Genomic DNA, 24970 nt, shown 5'->3' with positions numbered 1-24970 from the left:
GCATATGAAGAATAGGTTTTGCTTATCATCACCCTTTATAATTTTTAGACTGTTTGGGGTTGAGGGTTTTTTTCCTTCCCCGTTCCCCTTTTAGGACTCATTGACTTGAATTACAGCCACTCTTCCTTTTCTTTGCAACTGTACTTTTAGATCTATCTCTCAAATGTTTTTTTTCTGCCTTTGGCTTACCTGGTTTCATGTGCCTATTTATTCCTTTATTTGCTGTCGATTTTCTGTTTCATTGTTGTCTTATTTTTAAAATAAGTCAGTGAATTTAAACATTTTAGTCAAACCTTTTCCTGCCTTTTTGCTTATGTCCCAGTCACACATATTTTGATGGATACTTTGAAAACAGATCAGCTTGGAGAGAGCTCAGCTCAGACCCAGAGCAGGGCCAGTCCACGCCTCCACCCTGCCTGTGGGTCCCCTCTTGGTCTTCGTGATCACCGCCTGAGGTCAGGCCCCTCACTGACCTGACCTCCTGCCATCCCTCTCCCCAGGTACTCCTGCCTTTCACTGTCAGCTCCTTCCTGCCCTTTCCTTACACCGTAGCCAGTGACCTTACTAGGAGACATATCGGCAGTGTTCCTCATTGCTTAAAACCCTTTACTACCACTTCCTTGTCCAAAAGATGCAGTCCAACTTCTTAGTGTGCATAAACGCCCTGTATGAGCCGACCATTCCCACCTGCCTGGCCAGCCTCGTCTCCCCCCACCACCGCTCACACCCTCCCCTAGCCAACCACTCTCACACCAAACTCCACACTCGGGGGCAGGGAACAGGCTGAGCAAGGCATGGAGTTGGAACTTCGTGGAATTGAGCTTCAGCAGCGGAGTGATGGGAAGTGGCTCACTTAGTGCTGAGCATCGGTGTGTGAGGCATTGCCCTGGGTGGGTGCTGGGGCCCGGATGCCCAGCTGAGGAATGGCGATGGAGGGATCATGAAGCCGTTTTCTCTGAGAGAGAGAGGAAAGCTGATTCTGAAGAGGTTGCCATGACCCTTCCCACTCTCTGATGCCCTCCGTGTTTCTTTCCCCAACCTCAGCCTGCGACGGCGATCACTGGGGGCCGCACTGCAGCAGCCGGTGCCAGTGCAAAAACGGGGCCCTGTGCAACCCCATCACCGGGGCCTGCCACTGCGCCGCGGGCTTCCGGGGCTGGCGCTGCGAGGAGCGCTGTGAGCAGGGCACCTACGGGAACGACTGTCACCAGAGATGCCAGTGCCAGAACGGGGCCACCTGCGATCACGTCACAGGGGAGTGCCGCTGCCCACCCGGGTACACCGGAGCCTTGTAAGTGACAGACTGCTGGGCTGCGTGGCAGAGCTCACCCCCTCCCTGCATCCATGCTGCCGCTGCCATCTTATTCCTGTGCTGCCTGAAGAGTCACTGAGAGGGCAGGCGTCCAGGCACAGAGGCGGGATCAGCAGTGATGGCCACGAGGGGATCCTGCTGTTGGACCCTTGAGCACCAGAGCCCAGCAGAGTCTCAGGGCCAGCTTCCATGCCTTGCTCTCCGCAGGACAAAGATAGAGCGGGCCAGGATGTTGCGCTGGATGGCCAGTTGGGGGTCGTTGGGGCAGGTTTGAAGTTCCGCTTTGATTCTCCCACAGTCACATTCCTTTGACACCACTGGCGCTAACGGTCCATGTTTTTCTGTTCCGTGTGGCAGATTAACTAGCTGGATAAAACTGGATGGGTTCAGTGCCTTAGAACAGAGGAAAGGGAGAAGTTGTTAGAAATAGCCCATGATAAAAGGAGAACTGGGTTAATTAATGCCCTTAGGCACATATGTTGCTTTGTGAATATAAAAGCCTATGTGTCACATCTGTATAGGACAGTTAACTCCTTCCGGAGAACACAAAGCAACCCCTTAACCTCCACTTTCTTTTGTGGGAAGGACATTCTTCGCTTTGTACAGATGGTCTCCCCCCAACTTAACAGTGCTCCAACTTAGCGATTTTTCAAATTTAGGATGGTGTGGAGCGATACACGGTCAGTAAAACCGCGTTGTGAATATTTTGAATTTTGATCTTCGCTGGGACTGCTGATGTGGTGTGATAGTCTCTGGTGACGCTGAGCCACAGCTCCCCGATCACGAGGGCAAACCTCTGGTACTCTAGAGCATGTGCATTGTGTTAGGTGATTTTGCCCAACTGACGGCTAATGCAAGTGTTCTGAGCACATTTAAGGTAGGCTGCGCAAGCGACAATGTTCCGTAGGTTAGGTATGTTAACTGCATTTTGAAGTTATGTTTTCAATTCACGATGGGTTTATTGGGATGTAATCTCATTGTAAATTGAGGAGCATCTGTGATAGCAAACAGAGTAAGAGGCAGAATTTGCCAAAAAAAAAAAAAAAGTAGGAGATGGAAAAATCTTGTTCCCTTACTGAGGAAATTATACTTGTAAATCATAGAACTAAAACTTGGGGGGAAATGGGGCTGATTAGGTAAATACTTCCTGCTGACAGTATTGGGGCTATAAAGTAGAGCTAGAGAAAAAGTGCATTAGCCTAGAAAGCCCTAATTTTCAGAAGAATGAATGACCATCCCAAATGATTTAATTGTTAATATTGCTTCTATGGGTTCTTATTAAGGCCACAATTGAATAGGGCTTTGAAAACTTGGAGCAGTTTCACCAGAGAGAAAAATAGACAAAGGCTTAGAGAAGAAGGTTGGTTCATACAATGTGGCACAGGAGATTAAGGCATGGAAACCGGTCCATCTGAAGGAGAGGATGCTGAAAACTGATTTTGAAAAATATGTGCACAGAGTGGAGATATGCAAACATTTCAATCGCCTTCAAGGTTAGAACAAATGCACGAGCAAAAGCAGATTTCCAGTGTAGCATGTGGGCTTTATGAAAGTTACATGGAAAGTTCCTGACACCAGAAGTGCTTTGCCAACCTGAGTTGTTCTTGATGCTCTCAGAGAGGACAGATTCTCCTCAAATTGAAATGGTTTCATCAGACAATACCCTAAAACAAGGGGAAGGACCAGGTGACCCCTCAAAGACCCTTCCAGCCAATATGATCAACGCTCTCAGTGTTAATGAAATGAACAACATTGAACAGAGAAAGCTGGTCTACTTTAGGACTCTGGGTGCTGTTGTGTCTGTGAAACTAAGGCTTGTGTGGTTGAAACAATAATGGTGTCCTTTGTCACCCATTAATCCCTCAGCTGTGAGGATCTTTGTCCCCCTGGCAAGCATGGTCCACAGTGTGAGCAGAGATGCCCCTGCCAGAATGGAGGAGTGTGTCATCACGTCACTGGGGAGTGCTCCTGCCCTCCTGGCTGGCTGGTAAGCTCCCCTCCTCCCTCTGAAAGTCACCTGTTTCAGGACATGCAGGTGAAAACGCACGTGGAGGACTTTAGCACGAAATAGAGTTACACTCATTGTTAAAGATTCCAAAACTGGAAATACCCAACCACTTCAAAGCTGGAATGCTTCCATCCAGAGACAGCAGAGGGTGATTCAATCCTGAACTTGAAGTGCAGTAAGGGCCCTCATGGAAAAGAAAGTAGGCCATCTGTCCTGCATTTCCCCTCAGGATATAAAAGGGAAATAGCTCCTCTTACATATGGCAGCCAGAGCTGTTAAGCACTGTACATACTTAAATAATCATTTTCATAATTACGTTCTGTTGATCACTGTTGTTCTTTGAGAGTGTTATTTTCAACAGAGTAAGTGTTATGTGAAAAAGTTATCTGGTCATATCAATCTGGAGATACTTTCAGGGAAACCAAATTTCCCATGTGCTGCAGAACGTTTTAGAGCCTTTAGTATCATAATCCAAGAGGAAGCTATAACCTACCACAATTGCCACACTTTGACCATGATACTCTTTCTTTATGTGACATCACACAATCTTAATGTGATGTTGCAATGCACAATGTCAAAACAGGTTTACTAACTAGATTTCTCTGAAATGAGGAAATAATACTGGTTCTTATTCCTCTGAGTTGGTTTGTGCATAAGTCTGCTTGAAGGCAGAAGAGTGAATAACCAATGTCTGCTTCCTTTATTAGCAAACAAAAAGTAAAAGAGCAATTTACTTCATGATCATTTTCTATCTCCATAAGTGGGGGGGAAGCTGCTCTTGTATGGTGAAGTGACTTCTTAATTGCCAAATCCATTCTCATTCCACACTTCCATTCTCATTAGCTTCACTTCTCCAAAGCTTTTGACACTGCTTCTCATCCACTTCCCTTTGTTAATCTCTTTTTCCTCCATTTCCCTGATAACCCTTTCTCCTACCTCTCACTAAAGATCTCCTTTCCTAATCCTTCTCCTCTTATAAATCACTTTATTGTATTATTCTCTAGGTTTCAGTCTTGTCCTTCTTCTCTGTTCTTGGTATAAATCTCTGAAAATCTCATCCAGACCCATGGCTTTGACAATCATATGCTGATTTTCCCAAATCTTAAGTTGCCTAGACACGTGTCTGTCAGTATCCTATTAGACACCCCAACCTAGATTACTATGTATGAAGCCACCTTCTGTCTAGGTGATGCCCAAGCTGGAGGCTTAGGAGCCAGACATGGGATGGAATTGGTCTGGTATTACCCTTGTTGTAGGCATGGAGCAAAGGAGAACTGGAGTCCAGTTCCCAGGAAAGTCATGGGAAATAAGGGAGAGGTCAAGATGTTCAGACCACTGGGACAAATGGAAACCAAATACCAGACCCAAGGTGAGAGTTAGAAATGGTAAGCAGGCAAGACAAGGTCTGATTCTGGAGGCAGAGCCTGGAGAAGTTCCATGAAGTGGTAAAGTGAGAGTAAGGGGCCTTTTATTGGGCACCGATGATAAGGTGGACAAGGGATCATGGAAGGAGCACTGAGGTGGTTCAAGCAGGCCCATCAAAGTCAATGTTAATAAAACCAAATTTATACACCCAAGCCTTTCTTAAGCCTACTCGTCTTCTACTTTGAGAGAAAAAAAAAATCTTAGTTTAAACCAATATTTCTCTCTTAGTGGCCCAAGGTAGAAATGTTGAATTATCTTTAACTCTTTCTGTTCTTTTACTTCTTATATTCAGCCTTTTGTTAATACTGGTCATTGCTTTGTCCTTGGTAGGGGAAGGATTTTGCTGGAGCGAACTATGTGTTCTTTGAATGAGGGGCTGTAGATTTTATACTCCTGGGACTTTTATTAGACATTAAATGTAGATAGAGTTGCTTCATCTGAGATTGAATTTTTCTTCTTGGTTGGGGTGGACATGATGCAGCATAGTGAGCCCCACCCAGTAGGTGGGCTGTGGAGCCTTCCCTACACTCTGGGCCCCCTACCTGGTTTTGTATGGAATGCTTCAGGTCATCTTTCTCTGTGTGTAGTTGAGCTTCCATCTTATACTTATTTTTTAAACATTTTATTTGTGCTATCATCCTAGGTGCCTTTCAAAGATGAATATACCTTCCTATTACACATGCACACACATATATACGTCAACCAGAATTAATGTCCTACTTAAAGTTGTTTGCCCACATTAATCCTTACTCATAAACAACATTTCAACAGCATTTCTGAAGCTTATGTGGGATTGTTACAAGCTGAGTAGTTAGAGTAAGTCCCTGAGAGAGTAGAATTGTCACTAGAACCCCTGCTTCCCACAGATTGATCCTTAGTATATTATTCCTTCAGTCATGTTTATACGTGTGCTCATGGAGGGATTAGAGTTATTTTTACATCTGTCCCCCTCACCACATTGTCAGTTAATAAGGGTTGTGACCTTATCTTTGATTCTCAGAGTTCAAGTGCTATGCCTGGCACATGATGATTCCCAGTTAGGCGTTGATTTGAATAATCTCTCAAAGGTTTTTTCAGTTCCAAGAGTCTGTGGAAGAACTTTCTCTGTTTGTAGGTAGATAGAAACCACCAGAGGAGACTTAATTAGCACACCAACTGCCTTTGTGGGTAGCCAGGAGTTAGAGGAAATGTATTTTCTTATGCTCTCCAGAATAAACATTTACAAAACCATCTGGTGCTCACTAGCCTCCAATTTCAGAGTGCCCACAGTCTGCCTTTTTTTTTTTTTAAAGAGAGAGACGGAGAACAAAACAACAGCTTCCAACATTTAAAAACATTTTTAAAATTCCTGTTATTTGCAATATGTTGTTTGTTCCAACAAAACCCCAATAAATAGATAAGCTATAAGGCCAAGTGAAGTAGAAAATAGTAGAGTATTTCCTAGATTTATTGGTACCGTATCTTATTCTTTTCCACAGAGAATAGGAATAAATATGCCAAGATGGACAGTCTCTAGGGTGAGGACACATGTCCAAGTTACTCTTGATTTTTCTTACCAGGAAATAAGGTTTCCTATTGATCTTGGCCCAGCAATGTTTGTTGAACCTGCTGAAAATAGAAGTGTTTTTCTTCTTAAATAAAATGTCTAGGTTCATTCCTTTAGATATATTTCTAAGGCGATGTTATTATTAATTCAGGTACACAAACTTTCAGTCTTATATTATGCTACGTTACAAGAAAGAAAGCCAATGATAATGTGTATTTTCTCCAGAACATATGGTAAAGCATTTGGATATTTCATTTGCACCAGATGTTGCTGTTTATGTAATGGATGCTCAATAAGTATTGTTGACTTATTGTACTTGTAAGACACAAGGAAGAACACTTAGAAGGATTTATAAATTCCATAGGTTAGCATAATAATTTAATGTGACTCTATATCTTGCGCTTTAGTTTTTTAATATGAGTGGGTATTTCTTAAGATTACTATTCTGCCACCTTTGAATGTGTCTTGAGATTTAGGCTTACTGAGTAAATAAGTCAGTTTAAAATTTCTAGCATTTTTTAAGATGATGAGTCTGTGTTCTAAAATCCCCTATATTTCTTGCAGCTCTGTTCCCATATTCCTCCTTCCTTTCTGTTTCCTCTCTTTCCTCCGTCCTCCTTTGGCCCTTCCCTGGCTGGCGGCCCATCTAATTTACCAAGTCTCTTTGAATGCAGGGCACAGTGTGTGGTCAGCCTTGCCCCGAGGGTCGCTTTGGAAAGAACTGTTCACAAGAATGTCAATGCCATAATGGAGGGTCCTGTGATGCCGCCACAGGCCAATGTCATTGCAGTCCAGGATACACAGGGGAACGGTAAGGGACAGTCTTGTATTTCTGTTTATAATGGCGTGAGAGGAGAAAGCTCGAAAGATCCAGCAAACACCTCCATTACCGTGTGTCTGTGACTGTTCTATAATATTCCAGAGCACCTATCAGGTATCAGAGTGTTTTACACATTCTTTCCCAGCTCAATGCATAGGAGCTGAATCATTGATGGCGATGATGAACTGAATAAACAGAGAAAGCATTAGAAACAAAAATAATAAAAATATCAGCCATTCAAAACTTATGATGAATATGTCATTCTAAACAGATGAGTGCTTAGGACAGCCACTTTAAACAACAAACTTTTAACCTTGTAAACAATTTTGGATACGTTTATTTTTAAATCGGATGTGTACTTAGGTATATTTAAAAAATATGTTGGACATAATGTTACCTCCTTATGATTCAGAATTGTATTAAGAATATCAGTCATTTTATTGTGCTCTAGTGACAGAGTAAGATGCAATAGGACTTATGGGGCTCCCTGGTCCCACATGGTATCCTGGAAAGCAAGGTAATCAAGCTCATTGGATATGTATGTAAAATTAGAGAAAATAGACTTGAGAAGCAAAAGAGTATAATGACTGAAAACAAAGATTATGGAACCTGTGTCCTCATCTATAATGTTCAAATAATAATTGCACTTTCCTCTAGGATTATTATAAGGGTTAAACAAGTACATTGAAGCATTTAGAACTGTGCTGAAACATGAATATTAACTATTATTATAGTTGAGTGATTTCTGTGAACTGTGTAAATCCTAGTGATTTCAATTTGAATAATGTTAGGATTGTACAAATATTACCTATCTTTTTTTTTTAATCCTCACCCCAGCGTATGCTTATTGATTTTAGAGAGGGGAGAAAGGAGAGAGATAGAGAGAGAAACATCAATGTGAAAAAGAAGTATCAATTGGTTGCCTTCTGTATGTGCCCTGACCAGGAATCAAACCTGCAACCTTTTGGTACATGAGAGGACACTACAACTAACTTAGCCACACCAGCCAGGGCTAGCTATCATCACTTTTTGATGGTTTCTGTGACCTAAGAATTCTTTCAACCTTCTTCCTTAAATTATTTTCTTTTTAAAAGCCTGATCTAATTTTATGACTTTTAATAAGATACTGTAGGGTGTTTTCTCCCCAGTTAGACTCTCTACTTCCTTGTTAAATTTTATCTCTAAGCATTTTGTAATTTTTGAAAAATCCAAATCCAGTTTCTAATTGGGCATTTTTGGATAAAGGAAAGCTTACTTTTGAATACAGCATGGGGCAAAAGTAGATTTATGGTTGTGAGTACATGAAATGCAGAGTTTATTCTTATATTATTATTTATTAATTATTATATTATTTTCCATACAAACAACTGTAAACCTGCATTTACCCCACCCTATATTTACTTATATCAATCTTTTTCGTTAATTGTTATTTTTAGCAAATGCTAAAATTTTTTCATCATCTATATATAATGACTATTTCATTTTCTTGAATTATTGCATTAATTAAAACCTTTAAATAAGTGTTGACAAAAAGAGGTAAAATTGGGAATTCCTCTTTTGTTCTTAATTTTATTGGCAATGGCTTCAGTATAGTTTCATGATTGTCATTGGTTCTTAGAAAACTGTCTTTCATGCTCAAGTGGGCTTTTTAATCCCTATTTTTATTAAGAGCTTTGTTAGTAGTGGATGTTTAATTTCATTAAGGGCTTTTCCATATTTAATTTCATTAAGGGCTTTTCCATATTCAATAAAATGAATGCATTTTTTTCTTTAATTGTTTGATGCTATGGCTTGCTGACACCTTTAGTGCCTGGTTTTTATGACATGTAACTAGGCTACTTGATACGTTTTTTGTGACCTGCATCCTGGGTTGTGGTTGTATTCTGAAGAGAGGAGGTTGCTAGATTAGTTCTGGATCCGTGTGTCACTAACATCTTATTATAGAAAGATGAGTCAGGAAAGGAGAGGCACAGGACCAAGCAGAATCCTAAATATAAGTTTGTGCAATATTTTAGTGCACTAAACATTTAAATATAATTGTTTTTTTGCCCTCTAGGGATTCAAGTCTCAAATCCGAGGCAACACAAAAACAACAAACATATAAGGCAGGCTTATATTCATCTTATTTGGAATATAAGGAAAGGGAATGGCAGCTCATTTTCAGCAAGGAAGGTGAAGAGCCAGAAAAAGAGAAGGAAAATGAAGAGGGAACTTGCTTCTTGAGTTGTCCTTGTAACTATTATTTTTTTTTTTATGAACTGATGGCGTGACCTGTTTCAATTAGTCTATACCCATCTGGTTTCTAGAGTTCACACACACACACACACACACACACACACACACACACACACACACACACACACGCAGTGAGGACAAGCACATTTGTCACTATGAAAGGAAAACAATGCGTGGCTATGGGGCAGTTTGTGGCAGGAGGTGTAAGGAAAGGGCATGGGGTCTCTTGCTATGTCCCTTGTGCTGAACAGTCAGCAGTAACTTGATGACTGAGGTTAGGCCAGAGGCTGCCTGGAGGAGCAGGTACCACCACATGTGTTGCCAGCCAAGCATCAGCAGGATGTGGGAGCAGCTTTCCCAGCCAGAGGGCAAACAGGAAAACAAAACAGGCACCTTGGGGCAGGCAGAACAGCTCATGGGAGGCCTAAGTACCAGTAATAGGCTTGGGAGTGTGTGGAGAAGTTGAGAGGATATTATCATGGGGGAAATGTAAAGTGTCACACCCAAGCAAGAGTAAGGAGAAGTTGGTTTCCAGATCCTCCCAGAAATTCTTCTGAAGGGGTTAAAAGAGTGTTCTTAATGCTAATGGTTGTCCGGGGATCTCTGAGGTCTTCGATGGCCTCGCTGGGGTCTGTGCACATCATGGGTGCTCCCTGATGTCAGCTGCACGGACAGATCTGTGGATCAATTTTGGACTCTGCTAAGATGCCAACTAAGACTGTCCTGTCACGCCTGTGTCCATATTGCCCTCGAAGCGAAGAAGAATGTGTGAGAAAGGAGGTCAGAAATTATAGACAGAAATTGGGGGGATGCAGCTTGCTCTTCTGCAGAGGAACCCTGCCCTCTCCCTAGGGCTGTGGAAAGCGGGCTCTTTCGTAGCACTTTGTATATGTTCTCCCGAGAAGTTTGAAAGGCAGGAGCCTGATCCATCCATCCAAGCTTAGTGAGGAATGTGATTCTTTCACTATATCATCGTTTGGCCCAATTACTCCAGGCACTCTGGGAGGGACATGCTCAAAAGGACAGAGAGACAAGGAAGCTGCCACCCCTTCTATGCCAACTCACTTTCTTTTCCACAAGTTCACAGTGAGATGCAACATCATTATCGAAATGGTATTAAAACAGTCCTGTGACCCTCGTTGGTTTGGGAATTGATATTATGCTGTATTAGTTTATCTCTATTTATTGCCTAATTCCTGGGCATTATTCAAAATCTTAATATATATATATATATATATATATATATATATATATATATATATACATACATACATATACATACACACACACACACACACACACACACACACACACACACTCTAAATATTTCTACTGTGGCCAATATTTATTGCTCTAGTTTTATCCACCTCTCTGTCATCTCTCCTAAGAAAATGTATTTCCAGTTTTCCTGATTCCTAAGATAGCTTTTCTTGTTCCACTTGGTACCACAAAAGCAACAGTAGGGGCATTAAATTAGCTGGGAAATGATGCTACTTTTTTCATAAAGGGGCCAAAAAGGGAGATAAGACTGCCGGAGAAAGACTTCACATTCAGCCGATCAGAAAGGTAGAAGCTACTCCGTGATTGTGTTTATTTTCAAGATGGAAAAATGTCTACTTCTAGAAAGATACCCTATCATTTTGGTTTGGAAGACGGAAATGGGCATACCTATTATTAACAGGATTCTCCTACAAGTGCAATGTTGACAGAAAAGAAGTGGGAATATGAGCCAAGCTTTACATCCTGGCTACTTTAGGAAGTAAAACTCAAATGGCTGTTTGCCATTTATAACACAAACTAGTAGTATATTGAATTATAGGTTAGAAAGATAAATATGGCCAGGACCAGCTATTATGAATATTGTTTTCCCAGAGAAAAGGAAGTCTCTGCCAAGATATGATAAAATAGACACACTGGTTCCCTGTCATTTCGTAGCTGACGCTTTTCCAGGCCTCCGATCTCTACCCGGTCCACCCACTTGAAGAGCTGTGCTTTCCACTAAGTTACAATCACGCAGTCCAGCGCTTAGCATTCGGGTTTGTTTTCAAATCCATGCAAGCGGGAGAAACCCTGTGCCATCTCTTTTTCTCTTTGGTACTAACTTGCAACGAAACCCGGACAGACAGGTTGCAAAGTTGTCTTACTAGCATTTAGCAGAGCCATGATGGGGCCAAATTATAGGACCTCGGCATTTTGTTCTCTGAAGTTTACATCTTTAAGAAATAAACTAAGTGATGTCACTTATTAAAGCTTCTTACTAGTTAAAAATAGAATACCTTTTAAAAATGCTCTGGTCTAAAAATAGGTAGATGCCTGTGTAACTTTAAAGCACATGTCTGGTTTTATGCTAAATGTTAGTGCAATTACTCGGGAATTTACCAAATAATTTGTTGAGCAGTTGATTCAAAGATTTTGCCTATTAACACACACACCTAAAGATGTCTAGAATCTGTGACACCCAGTTTGCAAGAGGCTCTTTTCCCTGTCTCTATCCCATTCAATATATGCAAGAGCCAGAGTTAACCAGTTAAAAGTATTAAAGGATTGTCAAGATTTATCCTCTATAGTTCAATAGAATTCCTGCCCAGCCCTGGTACTGTTAGTACCACACCCTATCATTAAACATATGCAGTCGTGTGGGAAATGTTGGCTTTTCAGCCGCTTTGCTGTTGCCTTTAAGTATGCTTCAATGTGTTTTGCACTTGCTGCTTGCATTATATCCATCTGCACAGTGCAGTGCTGACCTACATTTTAGACTCTGGGTCTGGCATGGCCTGGGAAGCGCCTGCTGAGACTCACAGTGCTACCCTACTTGTGGCGAGCACTTGGCTAGATGAGACTCCATCTCCCTTTCCCTTGGCTAAAAGGACTCCTTCTGCTGCAGAAAGCTCCATCAAGTCCCCTTGCCTGGTCGAAAGGAGGCTTGGCTGGTCGGGAACTAGTCCTGCTCTCTATGGAGCAATGAGTATTCTCTTCTCTATCACAATTCCCTCCAACAACTCCTCTTCCCCCTGATCCAGCTTCCCAGAGCATGTCCTTCCTCTGGGACTGAGCTCTAATGTTATTTTTTAAAAAGACACTAAAGAGAATTTTAAAAAATATTTTTTATTGATTTCAAAGAGGAAGGGAGAGAGAGATAGAAACATCAATGATGAGAGAGAATCATTGATCGGTTGCCTTCTCTGCACACCCCCTACTGGGCACGTGCCCTGCCTGGGGATCGAACTGTGACCTCTGGTTCATAGGTCGACGCTCCACCACTGAGCCTCTCAGGCTGGACAATAAAGTGAACTTCTGAGGTCTGATATTTTTTCCTTGCCATTTGGCAGCCCTTCTCCCCAACAGAAGACGATAACCTGTTCAATAAAAATTTTACGTTAGGGATCTCCACACCTTCCTACAACCTGCCTGCTTCTGCTCCCAGGGTGGAATCGCGGACTTCTTATTTCAGTATCTCACACCTCCCAGGTCTAAAGAGGACTTTGTTTATTAGTTACATAACTTTAATTGCATGGCTGAGATTAAAAATTAATGTCAATGTGAAAGCCAACAGAATTAAAATTTAGTTTAGAATCTGCTACAGTTTTCTCTTTGGAACCAGGAAACGTGTGTTTTAATTTCCTGATTGTAGACTGGGACTAACATTTGGACAGTTTCTTTTCTCCCTTTCCTGGTACCTACTGGGATGTTATATGTCCCTTTGGCAAGCACTATGTAGAAAACATGCTTCATCTCCCAAGTTCATTATTTTGTTTACGTTATTTCTTTGATCAGTTCATATTGCTGTTACTACTGGTTGTAGTCAGAATAATTCATCTAAATGCTCTTCATTCCTGTAAAGGGGTAATGTAATCACTAAATAAATACCAAGTCCAAAAAGTAATTTCAGTTTATGCTTAACAAAGTCTGTCTGAATCGACTGTTTCACAAGGTACTAACCAATCTACCTTCCGCGTCCGCCTTCCGCCTGACAGGTGCCAGGACCAGTGTCCTGTGGGCAGGTACGGAGTGCGCTGTGCGGAGACCTGCCAGTGTGTCAACGGGGGGAAATGCTACCACGTGAGCGGCTCCTGCCTCTGCGAAGCGGGCTTTTCTGGCGAACACTGCGAGGCGCGCCTGTGTCCTGACGGGCTCTACGGCATCAGATGTGACAAGCGCTGCCCCTGCCACCTGGACAACACTCACAGGTGAGGGCCCATTGCCCCTGGAAGGAGAGATTGGCAGAGATTCCCACCCCTAGACTGTTCCTGCCTCTGCGTTGTCCTGGGCAGGAACCACTGAGTGAATGGAAGACTTTCGTGCTTGGTGGGAGGTGGTCTAAATCAGACTACCTGTCAGATGGCTGTGGGTGGATAGCAAATCCTATTCTGTACTAATGGTGACTAGAAAAAATTAAACTTGCTGAGGTTAATGGAACGTTTCCCTGAGAGAGGGATTCTGTGACATTCCCTGAGCAGCGAAGATGCGGTGAGAGATATGGGGTAAGCCAGTTTAGTATGTAGAAGTCTCACAAAGTGATTCTCACGGCAACATCTTTTGCTGGACAGAAAGAACATCTGTGTAGAGAGGAAGTGTACTGGTGGACGTTTTTGTGAAAGTGCTTCACATGTGGCTGTCATATGTGAAATATGTTTTCAGAATTGATTACCCTGACATAGAACTCACAGGGGTCTCTTAGCTCAAAAATCTCTCGAAGAATTTCAGAACAGGAAACCATGATCCCACCCACCCTACTGTACCTTGTCTACCCCTGAAAATATCTTTCCACCCCCCGACTTCCTCTTCCTTCCCCAAGGACCAGATACATATCACTTAGAATTCTGGGTTTCATTTGTAAACTGCTGGGAAAGTTGAGTTTGACCAAAATGTTGTGCATTATACAGCAGCTCAGACATTACAAGAATTACTTTATTTACATTCAGCACAGCTGTTATTGCGTTTATGTTTCTAAACGTGGCCACATCAAATCTGAAATGCACAAAAGTTAAAAGTAAACACAAGCCTGTGGTTGGTCTCTTTTTTAAGCCATTGTTTGGAATTTAAAACATGGACTTTTGCATTGTATGCATGAGTGTGTGTGTGTGTGTGTGTGTGTGTGTGTGTGTGTGTTTGTGCACAAGTGTGTGCACACATACCCACATGCTGGCATACATTTCAGTGGGGCACATCAAGGAAGTACATTCTTACGATCTCAAGCAACTTGTAAGCTGCTTGAAACTTTTGGTTTTCTTTATTGGAAAATCCTGCCACTCTTTCCATGACAAGGCTAAACAACCATTGGGGAGTAAAAATAAATAATCTCTACAGGATTTTGTTTGTTTTTAACCTCTCCAATATTTAAGGGGCTGGCAGAATTTAGGGACAAGTCCTGAGTTTGGCTACCTTTCCTGCAGAAAGCTTTTCCCAGCAAAGGTAAGCCTCATGTAGTGATAGTTAAGAGTTTTTCAATGCCAGTGTGCTATTTCATTGTGTGTAGACACAGCCTGAAATCAAATAGATTACTAAACCTATACAAAGGAGTTCCACTAGGAGAGGAATTGGAGGAGCAGATAAAATGTTGGTTTTATTGTTGGGGACCATGTTAGCAGTGGCAGGTGCAATTGGACAGTTAATAGGTAGTATTTGCATATCACTTACATTTGCATATAAGCTACGGTAGGGTATGCCTACACATCATTTTTTCACATGGATTCAGCAAATTTAAGTTTTGCTTTTTGGAACTTTCTGGTTGTGTTTTTTTCCTAAATATTTTTGATCTGCATTTGATTGCATCCCGAATGCAAAACCCGTGGACAAGGAGGACCAACTGTACATGAAATTATTTGACAGTCACATAGATCAAAAGAACACAAAAACCTGTCTAATAAAGCATAACAATCAGAAGATGAAAAAACAAATAGCCTGTGAAATGCTTTCCTAATAATAAAAGCTACTTTTAAAAATTAGCTTTTACAGATTTCTAGTAAAACCATTTGAATGTTGATTATATAACTCTATCATGCTGAATTCACAATTGGAGCCAGCCATCTGATTTTTATATCTTGAACTTCGATGTAAAATTCCTGGAAACATATGGTTCCTTTGAACTAAAAGTCATATGATATTTTTATTATTTGAAAGTCAAGCTTGTTCATTTTACCATTTAATCATGCAAGTAGAGCTTTCTATTACATAATTTATTTTGTATATTTAAAAACCTTTCATTATAATTAATGAGTTAACTAATACAATGCAAACTATTAGTTCAGCTTGTCTCTTGGTAAATTTGGAGTTATATGGACATACATATTGACATATATTGCAGTAGTACATTTGGGTAGGGGTTTGTATCAGCATTTGCTACATTAAAAATAAAATCCTATCCCAAATTCAGGAATATAAAGCAATTATTTATTAGCTGGTGGCTTTTTTTTTTTATGCATGACTATTTGTGCTGGGCTCAATTTAGCGGTTCTTTTGTCGGTCTCCCTATGTTCAGTTGGCAGATCAACTAGAGCCTGATTGGGCTGGAATTCTTCACTTACATAGCTAACATTTGGCTGGGTGATAGGGGTGGCTGACCCTATGTCTCCAGCATCTGGCAGATTAGCCTGGGCTTCTCTATATGGTGACAAGCAGCAAGAGACAGCAGCAAGCTCCAATGTGCAAGCACTTTGCCAACATTTGGTTATGGCATGTTTGCTAATATTCCTTTAGACAAAGCAGGTCACACAACCAAATCCAGATTCAATACATTCTACCTCTTGATGGACAGAGTTGTAGCCATTTTTATTTTGTTGTCTATCATAGGGTTCAAATGAATCTAAATATATTTATTCATGACATTAGCATTTAAAATTACAGTACTGTTATAGAGCCTAAAGAAAGTCACTGTGGCCTGGACTTTTCAACTGAAAACTAACTTCCATGTTGGGAATGATTTTGATCTCTTGGTAACAACCACAATTGATAAAAATATAATGATAAATGATTATATGTGAAAATAAAACTTGAGATTTAGTAAGATTCCACATGAGATATTTATATTAGCTCTTGTTAATAAGGATGTTTAATAGCTGTGGGCAATCAGGATGTGCTTATTTGAAAATGTCACCTGATTATATTTGAGCATTAATAACATCTAAGGAAATGAATAAAAGGAAATTCTAGAACTCATTCTATTTTAGCCAATATTGTATTGGACTTATAATAATTTAACTCTTAAACTGAAAAGTTTACTAGAAGATGGAAATCTAGATATATATGTGTATAAAATGATAGGTGTATATATGTGTATAATCCTATTTTCACATACACAAAGCAAGCTGTTCTATAGACAGACCAGATAGGAGTATACCAACCTTCAGCCTCAAATCTGCTGCTCTCACATCAACACGTAAATCTATCTCATTACCAATTAAGCTGCCTGCACGAGAACACATCAAATGCCTGCCAAGTGCTCTGGCTTCCTATACCTAATTACAAATTGCAGAATACTAATTTGGGTGTCAATCAATCTGAGAACCAGTGCGCTGCACTAATACTCACTGGGGGGCATTGAATATCAATTTCTCTGTCTGCCTCTAGCTTAGTTCAATTTCCTATCCCCAGATTATCTGTTTTGTTTAACATTTATGTCTATACCATGAAATTTATTTTCTTCCTTTTAATATAAAGTAATATTTTCCACGAGAAGATGTCCTTTTCTATAGTATGGTTAGATAAGGTAAACTACTTTAACCAATCCATTTCTCAAACTATTTATTTTTCTCTTCTCAGATGTAGTGCCTTACTGAACTAAATTTAAGTTTGTCCCTGCTTTTTGCACAATATGGGCTTTTATTGGTCCTGCTAATGTTTGATCTATGCTCTATTCTAAGTAATAGCAATTCTTTTTTCATATCTAGCTTTCTTAGCCGACTGCTATCAAAGTTCCTTTTTCTTTGGTATAAAAACAAATAACTAAAGTGGGTTTGAGTTTGATTCTGCCACTACCTGTATGAGACTTGAATGAAGTATTTACTCTTTCTAGCTCTCTGTTTCCTCGTTTATAAAAGGGATCATACCTAATACTTAGGATGATTGCAAGGATTAAATGAAATAATGCACATGGTGAAATAATGCTGAGCATGGTGTGAGCACACATCACTGCAGTCCACGCTGGCTGCTAGTTTGTGCATTCACTTACAGTATCATCATTAATGTCACTTTGAGTCCCTCTAAGCCATGACTTCGACATTTTAAAAACTAATTGTAGGGAAAATCTTCCCTTTGTATTCCGATATAGAGATTACAATTTAACATTGCTGATGACTCAGAGATTAGAGAGAAGCAGATTCGTTTGGGAACACAAGGACCCTGAGTCAGACCCTACTACACATCAACAATGACATTTTCACTTACTCAAACTACTAGAGGCCCGGTGCACGAATTTGTGCACAGGCGGGGTTCCGAGGTGGGTGGGGGAAGGCCGGGACACAATTGGTCCTCTGAGTGGACGGTGGGACACCCTTGCTGGCCCAGGATCCCGATCCATCCTGCTGATGTTCGCACCAGCTGTCCGGAGCCACCTGGAGGCCGCTTTTACATCCTTTCTTCCTTGCAGAGCATTTAGTGAGGGGAAGCGGCCACAATGCCCAAGGCTGACTTCCAGGAGGCTGGCAGTGCTGTTGGGATCGTGCCAGCAGCGCTGGTCTGTAGGTGCCTGGCCCATTCTCCGGATATTGGACCTGCAGGACTACTGAGGGAGTGAGTGGCTGCCACCAGGCTAGTGGACTGCCAGGATGGGTTGGTCAGCTGAGCAGCGCTCCTGCTGTGGGAGCACACTGACCACCAGGGGGAAGCTCCTGCATTGAGAGTCTTCCCTCTGGTGGTCAGTGCGTGTCATAGCAACCAGTCGACCAGTCATTCTGGTCGTTCAGTTGTAATGGTCACTTAGGCTTTTATATCTAGTATTTGTGAACAGGTGTGGGGGGGTCCCCTGCAGCCCAGCCTTCACCCTCTCCAATCCGGGACCCCTCGGGGAATGTCCGACTGCTGGTTTAGGCCTGATCCCGGGAATTGGGCCTAAACTGGCAGTCAGACATCCCTCTTGCAATCCGGGACCACTGGCTCCTAACTGCTTGCCTGCCTGCCTGCCAACCTGATTGCCCCTAACCATCTCTGCCTGCCGGCCTGATCGCTCCTAACCTTCTATGCCTGCTGGCCTGATCGCCCCTAACTGCTCCCCTGCTGGCCTGATTGCCCCCTAACTGTCCTCCCCTTCTGGCCTGATTGCCCCCTAACTGCCCTCCCCTGCTGGCCTGATTGCCCCCTAACTGTCCTCCCCTGCTGGCCTGATTGCCCCCTAACTCTCCTCCCCTGCCGGCCTGATCATCCCCTAAATTCCCTCCCCTGTGGACCTGATCGCCCCCTAACTGCCCTCCCCTGCTGGCCTGATCACCCCCTAACTGCCCTCCCCTGCCAGCCTGGTCATCCCCTAACTTCCCTCCCCTGTGGGCCTGATCGCCCCCCTAACTGCCCTCCCCTGCCGGCCTGATGCCAGCCTGATTGCCCCTAACCACCTCTGCCTCGGCCCCTGCCACCGTGGCTTTGACCGGAAGGACACCTGGAAGATACCCAGTCTAATTAGCATATTACCCTTTTACTAGTATAGATAGATGTGCCTGCTGTGCACCAGGGACAGGCAACAAAACACACCTTCCCTCATGGAGCTCAAAGTCTAGAGGGGAAGGAAGACATTGAAAGATTATAAAAATAAACCCAAGATTATAGACATTGAAAGATTGTAAAAATAAACCCAAAAGTGAGATGAGGAGAAAGAGCAAGGTGCTATGAAAGAGAATGACAGGAGAGACCTGTTTTAAATGAGAGTGATCAGGAAATGTCCCTGTAAGGAAGATATACTATTTAAGCTTAGACTAGGCAGGGAAGATGGAGGGAGCTAGGCAGAGTGGGAAACAGCATTCTGGGCATATGGAATACTGGTATAGCCCATGTGAGGCCCTCAAGTTGAAAAATACCAATGCTTTTTTCCCCCACACACTAAAATCATTACAACTGAGCATAGTAATCGAAATGAAAGAAGAGGTTGGGAAGTAGGCGGTGGCCAGATGATGAGGGCCTATATCTGGTGTCCCAGGGAACATCTGGTTTAGGCCTATTGTCCTAATGTCATTATTAGTAATTCCCTTTTTTACTCTAAAAATGTCCTGGTTTTGACAATTATATAATCACTCGCTATATTAAACAGTATGGGTTTTACTCTAAGTGTAGTGGGGAGCCTTTGGAGAATTTTAAGGAGAATGATCTACTTTTTGGTGATGAGGCATGAGTGGACACAGGGAGAAAGGTAGATGGCTATTCAGAAGTTTAGGAGATAGATGATGTTGGCTTGGAGTAGGATGGTGACAGTGAGGACGAAGAGATGTAGATGGATTCAAGATATATATTTTGGAAGTAGGATAGTTAGATGATAGTGATGAAGTGGGTATGGGAGATGAGCGATAAGAAGTTATCAAGAAAAACTCCAAGATTTAGTTTAAACAACTGAGTGAGTAGAAGTGCTATTACTTCAGTGGGTACAGTTGGGAGTAGACACCAAAGGAGGAATGAAGAAAGGGAAGAACAAATGTTCAGTTTTTTGAAGTGTCAAGTTTGAGGTCCATGTAGATGCCAGGTGTTTGCCCCAGGATAAATAACAGGTAACTAAATCTGTGTAGATCTAGGTGTATCTGAGGCTTGGGCCCTTGTCTTCCGAATCCCAACTTTCTATATCCTAATAACCCTCTTAAATATAGAGTTGTACTTAAGTATTGCTTCATGCCATGTTTTCCTGAGGAAGGCCTGTGACAGATGCGTAGGCCTTTGCTTGTGGGAATTTAGTTGTAATAGGGGCCTAAAAGTATAACTAAATAAATGTATGAAAATGGGAGCAAACAGTCCAACCTACACGGGTGTGGCTGAGATCCTCACTTGACAGATGAGGACGTCAGGACCAGAGAAGTTGTGTGCTTTCCCTTCGGTTACCCAGGTAGTGGGACAGCTGGAGTCCCTCCCTCCGTCTTCATCCATCCCAGAGAATCATTCTTTCCAGGAGCAGAAAATCTGTCAACAGTCCTCCAAGAGAGGGCCTTTAGCAAACGTCTGGATGCCACAGTGGATTTTGTTGTTGGCCCTACTTAAGGGGAGGGTTTTCTCTCTGGAGAGGATGCCCATCTTTAACAGTCTTCCATTGTGAGCAGAGCTAGTTCCATTGTTAAGATTTTCCTTGCTGAGAGGCACATGTGTTTTGAGTGTCACAGAGTGCCCCATTGTGTCAAGCTCAGAAAGGCGTGCATCCTAGCACAGCTGATGTATCCATTTGCTGTGGGGCGACAGCCGGCTGCCTGGCCCATCGTGTGGCTGCTGTTACAGGTAGAGACAGCTGCACCACCCGCAGGTATGGGGAGCTTAGAGAAGAAACAGGCTGAAAAGATGGCAGCTTTTGGAGTTCCTTGGACATCACCCCTGGTTAACTGATGAGGTATCATTCCTTGGATGGAGTCCTTCTCATCGTGTTAACCTTTTTTTGAATCAGTGCTTTTGATTTTATGAAAATTAAAATGAGTTCCAGACCAAAGGACACAGCAGTGGTAGTCATCCTCCTAGAGCATGATGCTGATCTCAAGCAACATTTCTGTAGGACCCACCAATTAATTGGTTGAGCCAATTAATTAAATCACACCAAGCCTGAGAAGGAAGTTTAAATTACCCGTATTGTGTATGGAATTACCCACATGATAAGTGATCACGACTAAAGCAGCATTTGCATGGGCCTTGGGTGTCACGTTTCCCTGAAAGTGACTTGCTCCTCTCATCCGTGCTCTCAGCTGTCACCCCATGTCTGGAGAGTGTGCCTGTAAGCCAGGCTGGTCAGGCCTCTACTGTAACGAGACATGCTCTCCTGGATTCTATGGGGAAGCTTGCCAGCAGATCTGCAGCTGCCAGAACGGGGCTGACTGTGACAGTGTGACTGGAAAGTGCACCTGTGCCCCGGGATTCAAAGTAAGTGGCTCGGCTCTGGCGGAGGGAGACAAGGGTGTGATGTGGCTCTATCGGTACCATGATTTATGGGAGCTTTTCTGAAGTACAGTGAACATGCTAAAATCAATCCCATCGTTAACAAGATAAAGCATGAAAACTAGTAAGGAGCGACACAAGGATTGCCTTAGAATGATGATTGGGAAAGCCGGTAAAACTATAAATGTGGCACCAATAGTTAATTACTTAATATATGTCATGAAGTATGCTGTATTGTAATTATTCCTTACATAATTATTTTACTGTTGTATAGGCAGTATAAAATTACTTTTCCAAGTAGGATATGTATTGTTGTCAACAGTCTTTGTCTTAATTCCATCTATTTCCATGTGATGGTTAGTAGTACATACCTTTTTTGGTCCCTTTGGGAACCTAGAACTTACAAAAATGCCTACGTATGCCGATAGAGCAGAATTTTGCCTAATTGCTAAGATTTCTTAGCTACAGATCAGGAATCTTTGTTTTAAAGGAAAATGGGTTGTTTTTTTTAATTATTTCTCCCATTTTAAAGAGAACATTAAACTCTGAAGGATGTTGATAATTGATAATTATTCCAAAGCATTTCATGCAGAACAAGAGGATCATAAACTCTCTGAGCTGAGAGATCTTTACAGGGTTTTCTAACCTGTCACAGTCCTTTGGTTGAGCCCTTGGATCCACCTTGTCTTAAAGAGTCCCTTCTGTGTTGTTGTTTTTTGTGGGTTTTTTTTGGTTTGTTTGTTTGTTTGTTTGTTTTTTTTGTTAATCCTTACCCGAGGATATTTTTCCATTGATTTTTAGGGAGGGTGGTAGAGAGAGGGAAAGACAGAGAGAAACATCGATGTGAGAGAAACACATCGATTGGTTGGTTGCCTCCTGCATGAGCCCTGACCAGGGCCCAGGCCAAGGAGGAGCCTGCAACCAAGGTACGTGCCCTTGACAGGAATCAAACCCTGAACCCTTTGGTCCACAGGCCGATGCTCTCTCCAATGAGCCAAACCGGCTAGGGCAGTCCCTTCTGTTTTGAAAGGAGGTCACCTCCAGTCGCCTCTGATAACCTACGTCCCTTTAAGGCTCGCTGTCAGATAACAAATTGAATTGTGTGGGCTATTCCTTTGCTGCACCCACTAATCATATTATATATTTATTATACAAGGAAGGGTAGGAAGCATTGCAATTTAATGTATAGCTCATATTTATGTTTATTTGTTGACAGTAATTTTACAGCGGCAGTTTATTGTGATATATCTACTTGTCTGAGCAAGGACAAAAGGTTTTATATTTGCTACGAAGGAAACTAATGAAGGCAGCAGGCTTTTGGGGATGTTATTCAACACTGTATCATAAACATCGGCCAGCTAGCATTGCCCTTGAATCTCTAAATTTGTATGGTGGTGACATTATAGCAACTTTGTAATATACAGTGTGTTAAAATTGGAGCAGGAGTATAATTAGCATCACCAAGATATATTTTTGTTTATTTGTGCTGGCCTTATTTCAGTGGGTAGAGTTGCATGCATTTTCCTGTTTGCTCCTGTCTAGGGAACTGACTGCTCTGCCCCGTGCCCTCTGGGAACCTATGGGGTCAACTGTTCCTCTCTCTGTGGCTGTAAGAATGATGCTGTCTGCTCTCCTGTGGATGGCTCGTGTACTTGCAAGGCAGGTAAGTGGGTGATAGAGTCTTTTTTCTGATCCTGGTCCGTTTATCTCCTAAAGTCACAGGAATGAAACCTTAACTAGGGTTCTAGGTCCAGCTGTGCCAACATTCAGTGCCTGATCTCAACAAGCCCTTCAGCCAGGGGTTCTCCTGCTTTCATGAGTGGAGGGGAGAGGCTCACAGATGATCTCTGATGAGTGAAGGGAAGAGGCTCATGCATAGGGGATGATCTAGGATGAGTCAGGGAAGAAGCTCATTCATAGGGGATGATCTCTGAGGAGTGAAGGGAAGAGGCTCATGCATAGGAGATGATCTCTGAAGTTGCTGCCAACTCCAAAACTCTGTGAGTCTCTGCATTTTGGAGATGACTAAGCCAAGTAGGCTTGTGTCCATGCCCCTAATTTCACTGACCTGGAGTCATGATGAGAAATGCAGCCAAGCACCGATTTTACGTGAGGGCCAGAATGTGTCTATTCAGAGTTTCTGTAGCAATTAGGACCAAAGGTACTCAGTGTTCATGGTTAAGGGGATCCTGCATTAAAGACAAGGTTCTTTCAAATACAAACCTTCCTTTTCCCTCCCATATAAGTATTTCAGTTTTCTAACCTGAACAAAACTCAGCACCACTATGCATTAAAGCCGCCCCCACTCCACGTCTCCTCCCCCATTAGCCCAGGAGAGCTTCTCACGTTGGCATCTGTGTGATGGATCACACACCCGTGTGGCTGTTCGGGTGCTTTTGTTCATTTCTGTGCCGGGGCTGGGACACTGCCGTGATCTCGAAGATGCTTCTAAAGGGAAAGTTGCTGGGAAAGGCTTGTCACAATGCCCTGCTGCCTTTGTTTCCTCACGTGCTCTGGCCTTCTTGTCGTGGCAGGCTGGCACGGGGTGGACTGCTCCATCCGCTGTCCCAGTGGCACGTGGGGCTTTGGCTGTAACTTAACGTGCCAGTGCCTCAACGGCGGAGCCTGCAACACCCTGGATGGGACGTGCACGTGCGCACCTGGATGGCGCGGGTTGAAATGTGAACTTCCCTGCCAGGTACGACCAAACCAGTTCCCCCGCTGGGAACTCCTGGGAGCCCATGCCAGAGGCTTAGCCTATTTCTTGCAGTTTTCCTGACTTAAAGTACCAGAGTGCAAACCAAACCTTAGTAACTACTAGAAGAATTAAGGTACCTGAACTTAGAATGGATATAGGATCAGAAAAGGGGTAGACATGAAATTGAGTAGGTAGCTTTGTAAGAATCATTTTCTTCTCTTCCTTCATCTCTACTCAGGTTCCCCTAATCGCCACCACCCCACCCCTAAACCCCGTCTCCATCTATTTTTTTGTTGTTGTTGTTCTTATACACCCATCTCTTCCTGGCAGCCAATCAAAAGCATTTGCCCAACACTCAGTGTATGCCTGTCAACTCTCCAAATACTGTGTTTCCATTGTAAGGGGAAACCTCCAGCATTTGGGGAGGAGAGTGGCAGGGAACTGAAGGGTGTGGTGATGGTGTCACAGACATGCTCATTGAGGTGGTAAAAGAAGGTTTGGAAATGGCCATTTTTTTAGTATAAATATCTCTGGAGTCACCAGAATCCCCAAAGGTTTCCCTAGTTCAACCCTGACTCTTCCCTTGACCCGCTTTGGAGATATTCCTCACTAGACATCCCCCACTGTGTCGATCACCACATGCTGACAGAGGGTGCAAATGGAAAGTGCATTCTCTAGTAACTTGCTGATTTCCCTTTCTTCCTGAACGAAGCACTGGCTGTTTCTCTCCCTCTTTTCCATCATTCTTTCTTCCCTTCACAATTCTTTTCTCCTGAGCTGGTAAGCGTTCTCTTCGTGGTGTGTTCTCTGCGTCCGGGAGGACAACTGATAGCAAGATGACACTGTGACCCCTGAACACAGCCCCTCAAGAAGGGCCTTTCTCAGGC

General features: G+C 42.7%; 1 protein-coding gene across 1 annotated transcript in view; it reads left to right on the top strand.

Moving 5' to 3' along the window:
• MEGF10 (multiple EGF like domains 10) overlaps positions 1-24970 on the top strand; it is a 124436-nt gene that overhangs the window by 64599 nt on the left and 34867 nt on the right. The window contains exons 5-11 of the mRNA XM_008141362.3: positions 1045-1291; positions 3179-3299; positions 6966-7102; positions 13321-13533; positions 21196-21370; positions 22928-23048; positions 23920-24083. Coding sequence (XP_008139584.2) covers positions 1045-1291; positions 3179-3299; positions 6966-7102; positions 13321-13533; positions 21196-21370; positions 22928-23048; positions 23920-24083 — 1178 coding nt within the window. The remainder of the gene's footprint in view (positions 1-1044; positions 1292-3178; positions 3300-6965; positions 7103-13320; positions 13534-21195; positions 21371-22927; positions 23049-23919; positions 24084-24970) is intronic.

Source organism: Eptesicus fuscus, chromosome 4 (genome assembly GCF_027574615.1).
Source record: "Eptesicus fuscus isolate TK198812 chromosome 4, DD_ASM_mEF_20220401, whole genome shotgun sequence".
Classification (NCBI taxonomy): Eukaryota; Metazoa; Chordata; class Mammalia; order Chiroptera; family Vespertilionidae; genus Eptesicus; species Eptesicus fuscus.
Note: the sequence above shows the minus strand (reverse complement) of the source record. Positions and strands in the feature narration are given on the sequence as shown.